At 45.1% G+C, this 17,960-nt stretch overlaps 1 protein-coding gene across 1 annotated transcript in view; it reads right to left on the bottom strand.

Annotated features, from left to right (window-relative positions):
• Window positions 1-17,102, bottom strand: part of LOC112075715 (forkhead box protein P4) — a 44,540-nt gene extending 27,438 nt beyond the window's left edge. The window contains exons 1-2 of the mRNA XM_024142670.2: window positions 16,957-17,102; window positions 11,484-11,576 (exon numbers count right to left, since the gene is read on the bottom strand). Of these exons, the coding sequence (XP_023998438.1) occupies window positions 11,484-11,576; window positions 16,957-17,067 (204 nt within the window). The 5' untranslated portion in view covers window positions 17,068-17,102. The remainder of the gene's footprint in view (window positions 1-11,483; window positions 11,577-16,956) is intronic.
• Between the last annotated feature and the right edge of the window lie 858 nt (window positions 17,103-17,960).

Genomic DNA, 17,960 nt, shown 5'->3' with positions numbered 1-17,960 from the left:
TACTAGCAGTGTTGAAAAGAAAAACTATCAGACCCCAAAACTCTAATCTTCCAAGGGGAAAGAAAATGTTGTATGGCGACTCTTGAGGAAAGAGATGGATGGAGGCAAGGAGGTGAAGGGGTGGAGGGAGGAGGTGAAGGGATGGGGGGAGGAGGTGAATAGATGAATAGATGGAGAGAGGAGGTGAAGGGGTGGAGGGAGGAGGTGAAGGGATGATGGGAGGAGGTGAAGGGGTGGAAGGGAGGAAGGTGAAGCATGGGGAGGTAGGTGAATGGATATGGAGAGAAGGAGGTGAAGGGGTGGAGGGAGAGGGTTGAGGAGGGAGGAGGTGAATAGATAATAGATGGAGAGAGGAGGTGAAGGGGTGGAGGGAGGAGGTGAAGGGATGGGGGGAGGAGGTGAAGGGGTGGAGGAGAGGAGTGAAGGGATGGAGGAATGGAGGGAAGGGATGGAGGGAGAGGTGAAAAGATTGAATAGATTGAGAAGAGGAGGTGAAGGGGTGGAGGGAGGGGTGAAGGGATGGGGGAGAGGGTGAGGGTGGAGGGAGGAGGTGAGGGTGGCGAGGGGCGAGTGAAGGTGATGGAGGAGAGGAGTAGAATGGATGGAGGGAGAGGTGAAGGGTGGAGGGAGGAGGTGAATGGATGAGAGAGGAGGTGAATGGGTGGAGGAGGAGGTGAAGGGATGGAGTGAAGGATGGAGGGAGGAAGGTAAGGGATGGGAGGGAGGAGGTGAAGGGGTGAAGGAGAGGAGGTGAAGGGGTGGAGGGAGGAGGTGAAGGGATGGAGAGAGGAGGTGGAAGGGGTGAGGGAGGAAGGTGAAATGGAGTGGAGAGGAGGGGTGAGGGGTGGAGGGAGGAGGTGAAGGGATGAGAGAGTGAAGGGAGGGGTGAGGAGATGGTAATGGGAGCAGAAGAGGAGTGAAGGGGTGGGAGGGAGGAGGTGAAGGGGTGGAGGGAGTGAAAGGATGGAGAGGAGGAGGTGAGAAGGGTGGAGGGAGCGTAGGTGAGGGGTGATGGGGAGGACGTGCAGGGGTTGATGGAGAGGTGGAATGTGGAGGGAGGAGGTGAAAGGGGTGAAGGGAGGAGTTGAAAGGGTGGAAGGGAAAGGTGAAAGGGATAGGCGGGAGGGAGGTGGAATGGATGGAGAGAGGAAGTGGAAAGGGGGTGAAGGGAGGAGGTGAAGGGATGGAGGGAGATGAAGGGGTGAGTGGTATAGACTACATGGCATTTGGCGATAACGTCAGTGTGTGTCGCAGTGATGAATGTCCCCCATTCTGGTTTCCCTGTCGGTACCGGTCCTAGCCTGTGTTACGCTGTTTGATGTCCCCCCCAGAGAGATGGCCCTTATCTTCCCCAGATAACAGAGGGAGAGGAAATATAGAGGAAGGCAGAGAGAGAGAGAGAGAAAATAGAAATAGGCAGAGCAAGAGAGAGAGGAGGGGTGGAAAAATAACTAAATATATGTTTTTCTATTGGAGAGCGAGTGGTGGCCAGCGATTCTTTGAACAGAGAGGAGGAACTCACAGGAACGCCACCGAGGTCACTTCCTTCCAGAATGGGCATCTGGGGAGGTAGGGTGTGTGTGTGTGTTTAGGGAGGTAGGCAGAGGGTCACTATGTCAGCACTACAGGCATTTCTTCCCAGAGAGAGAAGAGAAGAAAAATAAATCTGACCTGCCAGATTCCACCGCTTGTTCTCTTGACATCTGTCACAACTAAACACTCAACAACCTTCTCATAGACCCGCACCAAGCCAAATATACTTTAGTGTCTACAGCTAGGTACAGATTATTTGATTGACCATGTAACTAGGGCCAGAGTTTTTCCTGTTTCAGTCATTTGGACAGGATCAGGAAAAACTCTAGGCCTTATCTGTAGCTCTTGCTGTTTGAAGCTCTCTAGTACTGTTCAACACTTTCCCTCTATCTTGGTCCATCTCTTCTCCTCCCTGGTCCTGTCTGTCTGTTTCATGTCCCTCATCTACCCTGTCCCTCCCTCTATCTCACCCTCTCTCTCCAGAGACATGGTAGTGGTTCTTTAACWCATTGTGTGTGTGTTCTGTTTACATTAGCCGCGGCTGAGTGGCCAAAGCTAGCGCAGTAACAGGCTGTCAARGTGATTTATGAGCACATCACACACTGTCTGAGCCTGCCAGTCACACACACGCGCACGCACACACACGCACGCGCACGCACACACACACACACACACGCGCACGCACACACACAACACACACAACACACACAATACACGCGCACACACACACACACACACACACACACACACATGCAACTATAATTTGCCAGAATTTACGTTAATTATGAATAACATTGAAGGTTGTGCAATGTAACAGCAATATTTAGACTGAGGATGCCCCGTTAGATAAAAACGGAACGGTTCCGTATTCACAGAAAGAATAAACGTTTTGTTTTCGAAATGATAGTTTTCCGAGTTTGACCAATTAATGACCTAAGGCTCGTATTTCTGTGTGTTATTATGTATAATTAAGTCTATGATTTGATATTTGATAGAGCAGTCTGACTGAGCGGGTGGTAGCAGCAGCAGGCTCGTAAGCATTCATTCAAACAGCACTTTCTTGCGTTTGCCAGCAGCTCTTCGCTGTGCTTTCAAGCATTGAGCTGTTTATGACTTCAAGCCTATAAACTCCGAGATTAGGCTGGTGTAACCGAGAAATGGCTAGCTAGTTAGCGGGGTGCGCACTAATAGCGTTCAATCGGTGACGTCATTCGCTCTGAGGCCTTGAAGTAGTTTTCCCCTTGCTCTGCAAGGGCCGTGGCTTTTGTGAAGCGATGGGTAACGATGGGTTCGAGGGTGGTGTTCGTCGATGTGTCCCTGTGTTCGAGCCCAGGTAGGGGCGAGGAGAGGGACGAAAGCTATACTGTACACTGGCAATACTAAAGTGCCTATAAGAACATCCAATAGTCAAAGGTATATGAATACAAATGGTATAGATAAGAATAGTTCCTATAATTACTATAATAACACACAACCTAAACTTTCTTACCTGGGAATATTGAGAGACTCATGTTAAAAAGAACCACCAGCTTTCATATGTTCTCATGTTCTGAGCAAGGAACTTAAACATTACGTTTTTACATGGCACATATTGCACTTTACTTTCTTCTCCAACACTTTGTTTTTGCATTATTTAAACCATTGAACATGTTTCATATTTATTTGAGGCTAAAATTGATATTATTGATGTATTATATTAAGTTAAAATAAAAAGTGTTCATTCAGTATTGTTGTAATTGTCATTATTACAAAAAAAAATAATCAAAAAAAATCGGCCGATGTAATCGGTATCGGCTTTTTTTGGCCCTCCAATAATCCGGTATCCTATCGGCGTTTGGAAAAATCATAATCGGTCGACCTCTAGTACCTGCTTTAAGTTACAGTTTCAGACAGGGTCTGTGGCTATTTGATCATAATGTAGGCCTACAGAGTGGCCTTTCATCAAAAACAATGGAGAATAATGCATCCCAATAACATTTTGTTAACTGCGAAATCTTTTCTATCATTCAGCCACAGTAGCAGCCAATGTGTGGTGTTCATGTAGTCCTACATTCCATGAGACTTTTGAAATAACATGCAGGGCCTGACATTAACTGTTATCCACTTGTCCGTTCAGACAAGGAGGTGGCTGAAAATGTTGTGTTGTTGATGCAAAATAAAATGCATTACTATACCCATACCATATTACAGAGAATCAGAAATGAACAACCCCCCTCCCAACATAACCTCTATGACAGTGTAATCTGGTGTGATTGATGTGGATGCTCTTTGTTGTTACGGGTTGTGATGCTACTTATCCCCTGATCCCTTTAGTGTGATTAACCTTGCGGAGGTGTGTGTTGGCACCGTTCTCACCGCTTGCTGGGTTAATGACATTAAAAGTGTCAGACCCCTCTTATAGTGAGGCTACAACAGGATTTTACTTCAGGCTTCACGCACGCGACGCACGCACGTGCGCATACACAACCACCACACACACACACCACACACAACACCACACACACACACACACACACACACACACCCACACACACACACACACACACACCACACACACACACCACCACCACACACACAACACACCACCACACACACGCATCGGCATTTACACGCCATGTAAATAAATACTTATCCTGCATTAAGACAGAGCTCTCTGTGAGTTAGGGTTTGGCATGGTGTGTTAGCAGAGAGAAATGTAAAGCACATATCCATCACTTACCATAATCCTGATTTGGTAAACGCAGGGTACACAACACAGAAATACAGATAAGGAGGACAGAAGAGGAAGGAGAGAATGATAGATAAGAGGACAGGCTAATAGAGGAGAGAGGTACACTCTGCACCAGGCAAACGCTTACCTCCTTGGGCCCTACTCCACATCCCTTAACTCACGTGTTGGCCAACTTCAACTGTGTACGAGGTGTGTGTGAGTGCACTTGATAACACCACACAGTAGGGTCTCACCTCTTTGGCTGCCTGCTTCCCAGCCTGCTGTGCTGCTGACGTCAGAAGCTGAAGATGCAGGCTGCTCCTGCTGCTTCTTATAGTACTTCCTGTAGCTGGGGAGGAGGGAGGCAGGAAGTGAGGGAAAAGGGAAGGGAAATTGTATCAAAACGCTCCTGGTGACAGCAAACCCAGGCCTAGTCGCAATAACACAAGTAAATAGAGAGCAGTATAGAACTGAGGCGGCGTGTTGTTTAGTGATGTATAATCAGTTTCCACAAGCAACTAAAGCAGGTAGACACCAGTGTAAGTTGTATGTGTAAGTGTATAAGTGTGTGCAGGGGAGGGACCAAGCTGGAGGAGCATATCCGACGGAGGGGACAAGAGGTAGAGTTAAACCAGTTAGCATGATCCAAATACACACAGTCTTTCAAGATAAAGTTATTCTCACGTGGTTAAAGGATGAAAGAGTTAAGAGACGATGACATGACCCAACAGGAGTGTTCTGTCCCTCTAGGAAAAGGCTGAAGACCATGGAGAGACGCACATAAGCTGTTTCCTGTTTGACGTTCTTCTTTAAAAAATAGTTATTAATGTTCCCCTGAAACACCTGACAGAGGTGGGCGTGCGGTCTGTGTACAGCCCAGTAGAGGTGTAGGTTTGAGGCGCCCCGTAAATCTTGGTCCCTACACGTAGCTGCATGGAAAAGGCATCGCCATAGCCGCCAGAGGACGTGTGTCAGGACACACTGTTATTTATGGTGCTTACCTATCGGGTTGGGGAGGAGGGACGTGTTTCTGATGTTGCATTTTTGAAGGAGAATCAGGTGTATCAGCCCTAGAAATAAACTTTGATTCGTCATCTTAAAGTCTGAGAACGATATTCCCTCAGCGCTTAAAATGAACTAAAAAAACATCGCCCAACATGGGAGCGAAACTCGTGATGTCGGAGCACCGTTGCTCACACCACTAGCCGCACCGCCGTTCAAACGCTCTAGCAAGCTTGAGATTACCGATCGTATACTTGATGGTCATAGCGCATCGTTTTTCATTATTTTGTTTTTAGGCTCTCCCCAGAACCATAGCCTAACCTTAACGAGGTTAATGCCAGAGTTAATACTCACGAGTTAATGCCCTAAACTGTTAACCTTTCGTGTTAACTCTGTAACCCGCATGAATTAACATAGACCTTCATCCATAACACGTCACATTTTTGAAAGGAACTATGAAATCTTGTTGATCTTTATAGTTGAAGTGAACAATTAACGCTTGTGTTTCCAGAGCGAGAAGATGAGGGAAGAGCGAATACACAGGGAGGCCATTGGACTTCTACTGGCTGGGTACTTTACTACTGACGAGACACAGCTGTTTCTGTTGTTTGGGACTAACGAATATCATTACCAAGGACACTCCATGAAGATAAGCTTTTTTTTTTTTCTGTCTCTGACACCCTTCTACATGGTGTTTCTTCCCCCTTTGTGGCCTCTTTTACAGCCTTCCTCACAGGGATGTGTTGTTCCTTTGTCTCGGAATCTCTGTCCATGTTCTCTCTTTATTCTTGTGCCTCCATTTCCCCTCTGTCCACCTCCCTGTCTTTTCTACTCAATAGCAGAATTAATCTCTCTCCAAGTCACTGGCTGCCTCCCTTTCACAGACAACTTACAAGCTAGGCTGGTGCTGGAGACGTTTGTAAGAATAATAAGGTGATAATGAAGGTATTTTTTATGATGTGATTTCAGTGGCTCTGTAGCATTAAGAGAGCCACTCACCTTGCCAGCCTATTACTGGTGACCGCTTGCTTGACTAACACAGCCAGAAAGAAACCGATCAGCTGTGGTGTGATATTAAAGGTTACCCCAACACAAACCCACACACACACAAGGCACTTCCCCTATCCCCTAGGCACTTCCCCTATCCCCTGGGCACTTCCCCTATCCCCTGGGCCAGTGGTATTGAAAGTCGGGGTTGCGACCGCAGCTGCAGTGGGGGTCGCCAACATTTTTTAAATAAGAGTACATTGTAAAAAAAATAAAAAATAAAAATTTGTAATTTAAAAAAAAATGTATTTATTGGTTTATATTCATTTTATAGAGATTAAAATGATATTATTTGTTAATATAAAATTTACAGATTTTAAGATTGTGTCATTACATGTGGGTTGGGGAGGAGTTGTGAGAAATGAAAGTTTGAATACCACTGCCCTTCCCCTAAGTGTCTGCGGGTTTGTGTTTTTACTTTCAATTAAGACCTAGACAACCAGGTGAGGGGAGTTCCTTACTAATTACTGACCTTAATTCATTGATCAAGTACAAGGGTGGAGCGAAAACCCACAGACACTCTGCCCCCTGTGGAATGAGTTGACACATGTGACCTAACCTCTATTTCCTGGGCACTTGATAAGCAGGTGACCTACGTAGACCTATGTAACCTACCTGCCATACCCAATCTAACTAGTAGGTTGGACCTGGAGGTCCTGCTGCTTGTCCTTCTTCCTCTCAGTCCTGGGACACCAGGTGAGTGGAGACTCGGGCCAATCAATGTCATTAACCGTTCAATTAACCACCAGCTAGCAAAGAAAACAAGCAGTATTGCGGTTCTAGAGGCATATCAATATGTCTGAGTTGGACTGCTGATGACTGTAAGGCATTGAGTTAGACTGTACAGCAGGCTTAGCTTGAGCTGAACACAGGAGATGATGCATGTCCACAACAGTGGGTATGGTGAACCATCACACATCAACTGTGGTGTGTGTGTATGAGTGAGTGTGTGTGGTGTGTGTGTGGAAGTGTGTTTGTGACCAGTGTTTGCACTTGTCTGGTTGTTACAGGAAAACAAAACCGGAGATTCGGACAGGAGAAGGAAAGAAAACAGCATCAGACACAGTCTCTACATGCAAGTCAACCACAACTGGTTTGCTTTGGTCACGGTTGAGTTGGCTGACCGCTGTAGGCGAGGGGTGAGAGGGTCCACAGGGAGAGGGGGATCAGGGATGAGAGAGGAGGAAAGGATGGCGGGAGGGAGAAAGGAGGGATGATCTAGGGCGAACCTCCTCATGCAATTCCCACAATGGTCTCTGGAGTCCATGAGCTCTCTAGAAGCCTGTCTCTGTTTCCTACCTGCTCTTGTCTCCTTCTTTCTCGCTCCTCTCTCTCTCACTTCTCTCTCTCTCTCTCCCTCTTTCTCTCACTTCTCTCTCTCTCTCTCTCCGTCTTTCTCTCTCAACTTTCTCTTTCTCTCTTTCTCTCTCACTTCTCCTTTTCTCTGTTACTGTCACATCCCTCTACTCTCTGAAAATTGGATGGCGAGTGTGTGTGTGTTTGTATGTGTGAGAGTGTGTGTGTTTGTGATAAAATCACTATATTATTGATGTCTTAGACACCTCTGACAACTGATAACCAATGTTCCCTCGCAAAAAATTAGGCACTGAGCAGATTTCGGATCTTCTGAGCAGAAACTTGAACGATGTGAAAATTCTGTGCAACTTCCAGCGCGAGTTTACTATGAATACTGAAGCTGTACCCGCTAGAGGTCGACCGATTAATCAGAATGGCCGATTAATTAGGGCCGATTTCAGGTTTTCATAACAATCGGTAATCTGGATTTTTGGACACCGATCATGGCCGATTACATTGCACTCCACGAGGAGACTGCGTGGCAGGCTGACCACCTGTTATGCGAGTGCAGCAAGGAGCCAAGGTAAGGTGCTAGCTAGAATTAAACGTATCTTATAAAAAACAATCTTAACATATTCACTAGTTAACTACACATGGTTGATGATATTACTAGTTTATTAAGCGTGTCCTGCGTTGCATATAATCGATGCGGTGCCTGTTAATTTATCATTGAATCACAGCCTACTTCGCCAAACGGATGATTTAACAAGCGAATTCGCGAAAAAAGCACTGTCGTTGCACCAATGTGTACCTAACCATAAACATCAACGCCTTTCTTAAAATCAATAGACAAGTATATATTTTTAAACCTGCATATTTAGTTAATATTGCCTGCTAACATTTAATTTATTTTAACTAGGGAAATTGTGTCACTTCTCTTGCGTTCTGTGCTACAGAGTCAGGGTATATGCAGCAGTTTGGGCCGCCTGGCTCGTTGCGAACTGTGTGAAGACTATTTCTTCCTAACAAAGAGAGCCAACTTCGCCAAACGGGGGATGATTTAACAAAAGCGCATTTGCGAAAAAAGCACAATCGTTGAACGAATGTACCTAACCATAAACATCAATGCCTTTCTTAAAATCAATACACAGAAGTATATATTTTTTAACCTGCATATTTAGTTAAAAGAAATCCAGGTTAGCAGGCAATATTAAACTAGGAAAATTGTGTCACTTCTCTTGCGTTCATTGCACGCAGAGTCAGGCTATATGCAACTAATTTGCCAGAATTTTACGTAATTATGACATAACATTGAAGGTTGTGCAATGTAACAGCAATATTTAGACTGATGGATGCCACCCGTTAGATAAAATACGGAACGGTTCCGTATTTCACAGAAAGAATAAACGTTTTGTTTTCGAAATGATAGTTTCCGGATTTGACCATATTAATGACCTAAGGCTCGTATTTCTGTGTGTTATTATGTTATAATTAAGTCTATGATTTGATATTTGATAGAGCAGTCTGACTGAGCGGTGGTAGGCAGCAGCAGGCTCGTAAGCATTCATTCAAACAGCACTTTCTTGCGTTTGCCAGCAGCTCTTCGCTGTGCTTCAAGCATTGAGCTGTTTATGACTTCAAGCCTATAAACTCCCGAGATTAGGCTGGTGTAACCGATGAAATGGCTAGCTAGTTAGCGGGGTGCGCACTAATAGCGTTTCAATCGGTGACGTCATTCGCTCTGAGACCTTGAAGTAGTTGTTCCCCTTGCTCTGCAAGGGCCGTGGCTTTTGTGAAGCGATGGGTAACGATGGTTCGAGGGTGGCTGTTGTCGATGTGTCCCTGGTTCGAGCCCAGGTAGGGGCGAGGAGAGGGACGGAAGCTATACTGTTACACTGGCAATACTAAAGTGCCTATAAGAACATCCAATAGTCAAAGGTATATGAAATACAAATGGTATAGATAGAAATAGTCCTATAATTACTATAATAACAACAACCTAAAACTTCTTACCTGGGAATATTGAAGACTCATGTTAAAAAGAACCACCAGCTTTCATATGTTCTCATGTTCTGAGCAAGGAACTTAAACATTAGCTTTTTTACATGGCACATATTGCACTTTTACTTTCTTCTCCAACACTTTGTTTTTGCATTATTTAAACCAAATTGAACATGTTTCATTATTTATTTGAGGCTAAATTGATATTATTGATGTATTATATTAAGTTAAAATAAAAGTGTTCATTCAGTATTGTTGTAATTGTCATTATTACAAAAAAAAATAATCAAAAAAATCGGCCGATTAATCGGTATCGGCTTTTTTGGCCCTCCAATAATCGGTATCGGTATCGGCGTTGAAAAATCATAATCGGTCGACCTCTAGTACCTGCTTTAAGTTACAGTTTCAGACAGTGGTCTGTGGCTATTTGATCATAATGTAGGCCTACCAGAGTGGCCTTTCATCAAAAACAATGGAGAAAATGCATCCCATAACATTTTTGTTAACTGCGAAATATCTGTTCTATCATTCAGCCCACAGTAGCAGCCAATGTGTGGTGTTCAATGTAGTCCTACATTCCATGAGACTTTTGAAATAAACATGCAGGGCCTGACATTAACCTGTTTATCCACTTGTCCTTCAGACAAGGAGGTGGCTGAAAATGTTGTGTTGTTTGATGCAAAATAAAATGCATTACTATACCCATACCATTATTACAGAGAATCAGAAATGAACCAACCCCCCCTCCCAACATAACCTCTATGACAGTAATCTGGTGTGATTGATGTGGATGCTCTTTGTTGTTACGTGTTGTGATGCTACTTGATCCCCATGATCCCTGTTAGTGTGATTGAACCTTGCGGAGGTGTGTGTTGGCACCGTTCTCACCGCTTGCGGGGGTTAATTGACAATTAAAAGTGTCAGACCCCTCTTATAGTGAGGCTACAACAGGATTTTACTTCAGGCTTCACGCACGCACGCACGCACGTGCGCATACACACACACACACACACACACACACACACACACACACACACANGATGGGGAATATGTACTGTGTGTGTGTAAGGTTGGATGGGGAATATGTACTGTATGTGTGTAAGGTTGGATGGGGAATATGTACTGTGTGTGTGTGTGTTTGTTTTTGTGAGAGAATCCCTTTATGATTGCTCTCTTAGACACCTCTGACAACTCACAAGCCTAAATTGAACCAAAGCCCCCTCCCAACACACCCTATTTGACAGTAATCTGGTGTGATCTGTTGGATGCTCTTTGTCGTTATGTGTTGTGATCCTGCTTGAAACCCACCGGGATCCCTGTTAGTGTGGTTAGACCTGGTGGAGGAGTGTGTGTGTTGGCACAGTTTTCAATGCTTGCGGGGGTTAATTGACAATTAAAAGTGTGTCAGGCAACTCCGATAGTGAGGCGACAAAAGGATTTTACCTCAGGCTTCACGCACGCACGCACACACACACAAGTCATAACGCAGAAGCCATGTAAATGAATCCTTATGCTGCATTAACACAGAGCTCTCTATCAGTGAGGTTTACCATGGTGTGTTAGTGCAAAACAATGAAATATATTCACTACTATAACCCCTGTTTGGAGAGCCAGACTACACAACACAGGCAAGAAGACCGGAAGAGGAGAGAGGGAGGAAAGGAGAGAAGGAGAGGATAGGAGGACGTTAGGAGATAGGGAAAGAGGATGATGAATAGAGGAGGGTAGAAGAGGTGTGAGCTCTGCCCCAGTACAAACACTCTGTAAGTTACAGCACTTCACCTCCATGTGCCCTACATACTCCACAATCCCCTAACTSACGTGTTGGCCACTTCAACTGTGTACGAGTGTGCTTGTAAGTGCGCTTGATAACATCGCTCCGTAGGGGTCTCACCTCTTTGGCTGCCTGCTTCCCAGCCTGCTGCTGCTGCTGAGTCAGAAGCTGAAGATGCAGCTGCTCCTGCTGCTTCTTATAGTACTCCTGTAGCTGGGGAGGGAGGGAGGCAGGAAGGAGGGAAAAGGGGAGGGAAATTGATCAAAAGCCTCCTGTGACAGCAAACCCCAGGCCTAGCTGCAATAACACAAAGTATAATAGAGAGCAGTAAGACTGAGGCGGCGTGTGTGTTTATGTGATGTATAATCAGTTTCCACAACAACTAAAGCAGGTAGACAACATGTAATTGTAATGTGTATAGGTGTATAATGTGTGCAGGGAGGGAACCAGCTGGAGGAGCATTATCACGAGGGAAAAGAGGTAGATAAACCAGTTAGCATGATCAAATACACACATGTCTTTCAAGATAAATGTTGATTCTCACGTGGTAAAAGGATGAAAGAGTTAGAGAGATGACATGACCCAACAGGAGTGTTCTGTCCCTCTAGGGAAGAGGCTGAAGCCATGGAGAGACGCACATAGCTGTTTCTGTTTGACTTTCTTCCTTTAAAAATAGTTATTTAATGTTCACCTGAAACACCTGGACAGAGGTGGGCGTGGGTCTGTGTACAGGCCCAGTAGAGGTGTAGGTTTGAGGCGCCCCGTAAATCTTGGTGCCCTACAGTAGCTGGCATGGAAAAGGCATCGCCATAGCGCCAGAGACAGATGTGATACAGACCCACTGTTATTTATGGGCTGCTTACCTATCGGGTTGGGGGAGGAGGGACGTGTTCTGATGTGGCCATTTTGAAGGAGAATCAAGGTGTATCAGCCTAGAAATAAACTTTGATTTCGGTCATTTGAAAAGGTCCTGAGAACGATATATCCTCAGCGCTAAAATGAAACTAAAAAACATCGCCCAACACTGGGAGCGAACTCGTGATGCTCGGAGCACGTTGCTCACACCACTGCGCCACCGCCGTTCACAACGCTCTAGCAAGCTGTGAGAATACCGATGATACTTGATGGTCATAGCGCATCGTTTTTCATTATTTTGTTTTAAGGCTTCCCCAAACCATAGCGCTAACCTTAACCAGGTTAATGCCAGAGTTAATAACTCAGAGTTAATGCCTAAACTGTTAACCTTTCTGTTTAATCCTGTAACCACGCAGAATTAAATAGACGTTCATCCATAACACGTCACATTTTGAAAGGAAACTATGAAATCTTGTTGATCTTTATAGTCTGAAGTGAACAATTAACCTGTGTTTCAGATCAGAGAAGATGAGGGAAGGAGACGATAACAGGGAGCCATTGGACTTCTACTGGCTGGTACTGTTACTACTGACGAGACACAGCCTGTTTCTGTTTGTTTGACTAACGAATCAATCATTTACCAAGGACACTCCATGAAGATAAGCATCTCCCTGTGCTCTGACAGCCTGTCCCTACAACAGGGGAATGTGTGTTTCTCTTTCTATTCCTCGGATTCTGTCCATTTCTCTTCTTTATTCTTTGTGCCTCCCATTTTCCCCTCTGTCCCACCTCCCTGTCTTTTCATACTCAATAGGCAGAATTAATCTCTCCTCCAAGTCACTGGCTGCCTCCCTTTCACAGACACACTTACAAGCTAGGCTGGTGCTGGAGAGTTGTAAGAATAATTAAGTGATAATGAAGGTATTTTTTAATGATGTGATTCAGTGGCTCTGTAGCATTAAGAGAGCCACTCACCTTGCCAGCCTATTACTGTGACCTTGCCTTGACTAACACACCAAGAAAGAAACCAGATCAGCTGTGGTGTAATTAAAGGTTAACACACACACACACACACACACACGACACACACACACACACACACACACACACACACACACACACACACACCACACACACACACACACACACACACACACACACACCACACACACAACGCACACACAGACACACACACACACACTCCCTCACACACAATGCAAAGTCTCCATGGGGATATGAAATGTAATGATCCGATGACTGATGTGGTCTGTGATTGCTGCATGTAGTGTGTGTGTGTGTGTGTGTGTGTGCTGATTTGTGGCTGATTTGCTGATATAGACTAGGTGGCATTCATGTTGTGGTTAATTAAGTGGGAGAGTTGTGTTAAACTCAAGTGGTTTTAAAAAGCAAAGGTAAAACGGCCTTACACAAGTGTGTGCGTGTGAGCGTGTGTGTGTGTAAGTGTTTCACCCCCACCGCCTCTCTCCTCGTTAAGAGTAAAAAGAGCTGTGTGAGTCCTTAACTGTCTCATTCCCAGAGAGACAGCATATTTACATTACCATCCATTTTGTCAGATCTTCCCACTGCAATTTTATAATGGCCTAAAGCAACAATTCCGTATTAAATCTACTGTCTGTTGAAGCCCTGGACATATGTGTGTGTGTTCAATTTATCTGTTGCAGCCCTGCCTCTGTCAGAACTACTGTTCTGTCTACATACTTGTAATAGCTGCCTATTCAACACGTACAGGAGAGGAAGTGTGTGTACAGTCCATTCTGAAAGTATTCAGACCCCTTGACTTTTTCCACATGTTGTTACGTTACAGCCTTATTTTAGAATTAATAAAATAAAATCCTCTTCAATCTACACACAATACCCCATAATGACAAAGCAAAAACAGGTTTTTAGACATTTTTGCAAATGTATTAAAATAAAAACCTGAAACATCACATAAGTATTCAGACCCTTTAATCAGTACCTTGTTGAGAAAAATGGGAGAAACTCCCCAAATGCAGGTGTGCCAAGCTTGCAAGGTATGACGTATGACGCTACAAGCTTGGCACACCTGCATTTGGGGAGTTTCTTCCATTTTTCTCAACAAAGTATTTTCCCCAGTCTGAGGTTATGAATCTCTCGATGAATCTCAAGAATCTCTCGATCCTGACTAGTCTCCCAGTCCCTGCCACTGAAAAACATCACCACAGCATGATGCTGCCACCACCATGCTTCACCATAAGAATGGTGCTAGGTTTCCTCTAGACGTGACACTTGACATTCAGGCCAAAGACTTCAAGCTTGGTTTCATCAGACCAGAGAATCTTGTTTCTTGTGGTCTGAGAGTCCTTTAGGTGGCTTTTGGCAAACTCCAAGCGGGCTGTCATGTGCCTTTTACTGTGGAAGGGCTTCCGTCTGGCCACCATAAAGGCCTGATTGGTGGTCTGCTGCAGAGATGGTTGTCCTTCTGGAAGGTTCTCCCATTTCCACAGAGGAACTCTGGAGCTCTGTCAGAGTGACCATCGGGTTCTTGGTCACATCCCTGACCAAGGCCCTTCTCCCCCGATTGCTCAGTTTGGCCTGGTGGCCAGTTCTAGGAAGAGTCTTGGTGGTTCCAAACTTCTTCCATTTAAGAATGATGGAGGCCACTGTGTTCTTGGGGACCTTCAGTGCTGCAGAATTTTTTTGGTTTTGGTACCCTTCCCCAGATCTGTCCCTTGACACAATCCTGTCTCGGAGCTCTACGAACAATTCCTTCGACCTCATGGCTTGGTTTTTGCTCTGAGATGCACTGTCAACTGTGGGACCTTATATAGACAGGTGTGTGCCTTTCCAAATCATGTCCAATCAATTTAGTTTACTACAGGTGGACTCCAATCAAGCTGTAGAAACATCTCAAGGATAATCAATGGAAACAGGATGGACCTGAGCTAAATTTCGAGTCTCATAGCAAACGGTCTGAATACTTATGTAAATAAGGTATTTCCGTAAAAAAAAAAACTGTTTTCGCTTTGTCATTATGGGTATCGTGTGTAGATTGATGAGGGGAAAAAATTATGTAATCCATTTTAGAATAAGGATGTAACATAACAAAATGTAGAAAAAGTCAAGGGGTGTATATTTTTGTACATATTCTTCTATAATATTATGATGATTTATTACTTATTATAATAACGTATTTGTCACGCCCTGATCTGTTTCACCTGTCTTTGTGATTGTCACCACCCACCTCCAGGTGTCCTGTTTTCCCCATTAGTCCCTGGTGTATTTATCCCTGTGTTTCCTGTCTCTCTGTGCCAGTTCGTCTTGTTTTGCCAAGTCAACCAGCGTTTTCCCTAGCTCCTATTTTCCCCAGTCTCTGTTATTTTCTAGCCCTCCTGGTTTTGATCCTTGCATGTCCTGACGCCGAATACGCCTGCCTGACCACTCTGCCTGGCCTGACCTCGAGACTGCCTATCGCCTGGTACTGTTTGGACTCTGACCTGGTTTATGAACTCTTGCCTGTCCCCGACCTGCCTTTTGCCTACCCCTTTTGTTATAATAAATATCGGAGCTCAACCATCTGCCTCCTGTGTCTGTATATGGGTCTCACCTTGTGCCCTTATAGTATTCAAACTTATTGTATCCCAACAATGGGACTGACATAGGCTTTAAGGGAACTCATTCACTTCTGTAAGCGTCATTGAAGCTACAAAAATGTAAATGGTCGACCTTAATATGTGATAACTATGCAACAGAACATATGAACAGTAATTACATTTACACTCATGGGCGTCCCACTGGGTCATATCTCAATAACACAGCAGTTTTTAAAGAAAACAACCCAACTAAGTGACCCAACACCTGCAACCCAGCAGTTGGGTCAACCAAACAACCCAGCAGCAGGGTCAACCAAACAACCCAGCAGCAGGGTCAACCAAACAACCCAGCAGCAGGGTCAACCAAACAACCCAGCAGCAGGGTCAACCAAACAACCCAGCAGCAGGGTCAACCAAACAACCCAGCAGCAGGGTCAACCAAACAACCCAGCATGTTTTAGAGTGTGTATTTGCGTGTGGTGTGTGTATGTGTGTGTGTATTTTGTGAGTGTGTATGTGGACTAATTTTCTAAGGTGTGTGAGGTGAGAAGGTCAGGGGGCGTGTTTGGTGCTAGCCACGACAGCATTGTGTTAAATATTTGACAGTTGTGTTGTATGTGTGAGTGTGTGATTGTGTGTTATGTGTGTGATGTATGTTTAATATTTGACAGACTTGAGATGTTGCCTGCCAGGTAAGAGTGGTTGCCGTGCCGAACCAAACGGAACAAACACACTCCCGCCTCCAACACACACCCAGAGCACCTCATCACACACCCCTAACCAACCAACAACCAGGACATGTTAACTGGTGCCCAAAGACGGCTAACATAAGCTCTCGCTGGCTGCGAAGTGTGTGTGTGGCTGGGTGTGTGGCTGAGTGTGTGGCTGAGTGTATGGCTGGGTGTGTGGCTGAGTGTGTGGCTGGGTGTTACATTGCTAAAATAAGCATTTGTAAGAGTTTGGCTATGCTCACTGATGGGGAGGTGCTCGAGGACTAAACAGGCTTTATAGAATTGGCAAGTGTGAGACTGTGTGTGTGTGGGGGTGTGTGTCTGTGCCAGAGGATACAATCACAACCTGTGTCAGCACCTCAACATAGACACATCTAGACATGCTGGGCTGGGACTGAGCCCAGGAAGGAGTGTGTGTCTGTGTGTGTGTGTTACCTGCTGAAGCATAAGGGCCTGTTGTTGTTGCAGCAGGGCCTGTAGCTGAGGAGGGGACAGGATCTGCTGCATCTGTTGAGGACTGATCATCTGGGGGGTCAACATAGCCATGGACACCGGCACCTAGAAGGAGTGGACCACAGAGAGTTGCATATATAGCACACACAATCACATGCATGTGCACGCAAGCACACACGCACAAACACACACACATCCTTGACACTGTGACACACACTGCTGGCATCGTGATAAAGTTGGCAGTGTGTGTGTGAAATCAAAGAGAGATAAAACCTAGCGATGTAATCTCCCTATGGAATATAAAGTCTTATCTGCTCCAATAAACAGATGATTATGAGTCTCTATCCACACAATCAGGTCTTTGAGAGCAGAAAGGCACAACAAACAATCAGATCAGATGTTATCTGGGAAAATGCTGGAGGCAGGCTGGGACACAGACACATTTGGCAGCAACGGGTGATGCGCTGCGCTAGCAGATTCTAAACACACACACACAGATTTGGCAGCGTGCAGTGATGCATCGGGATAGCAGATACGGCGCAATGCTAATCTGATTACAAACATACTGTGACTGAATGGAGACAAACTAACCGCTCAGAGAATAACACACACACCACTGACAGAGTAACAGAAAGCATTGGTGCTATCCTCTGGCCAGGAGCTAACGCAAACAGCATCCACCTGTCGATTGAACACACATACAAGCACGTACTGCATGGTACGCACACACATCCACCTGATGATTAAGTGCTTTCCTCCTCAGTCAGTGAATTTGCCTAGAACACTACAGATTTCACAGCCATCAAGTAAACTCCACAGTCAGCCCACAGAGAGAGAGAAGAGAGGGAAAGACAGACAGAAAGAGAGAGAGAGAGAGAGAGTGGAGGTAAAAGAGACTGAGACAGATAGAAATAGACAGATTAAAAGAGAGAGCAAGAGAAATCCATGCTGTTGTTGAGTCCTACACTCTTAGAATGAGTTGCTAG

Source organism: Salvelinus sp. IW2-2015, unplaced genomic scaffold, assembly GCF_002910315.2.
Source record: "Salvelinus sp. IW2-2015 unplaced genomic scaffold, ASM291031v2 Un_scaffold3352, whole genome shotgun sequence".
In the NCBI taxonomy this organism is placed as follows: domain Eukaryota; kingdom Metazoa; phylum Chordata; class Actinopteri; order Salmoniformes; family Salmonidae; genus Salvelinus; species Salvelinus sp. IW2-2015.
This window is presented reverse-complemented; position numbering and strand designations above follow the sequence as displayed.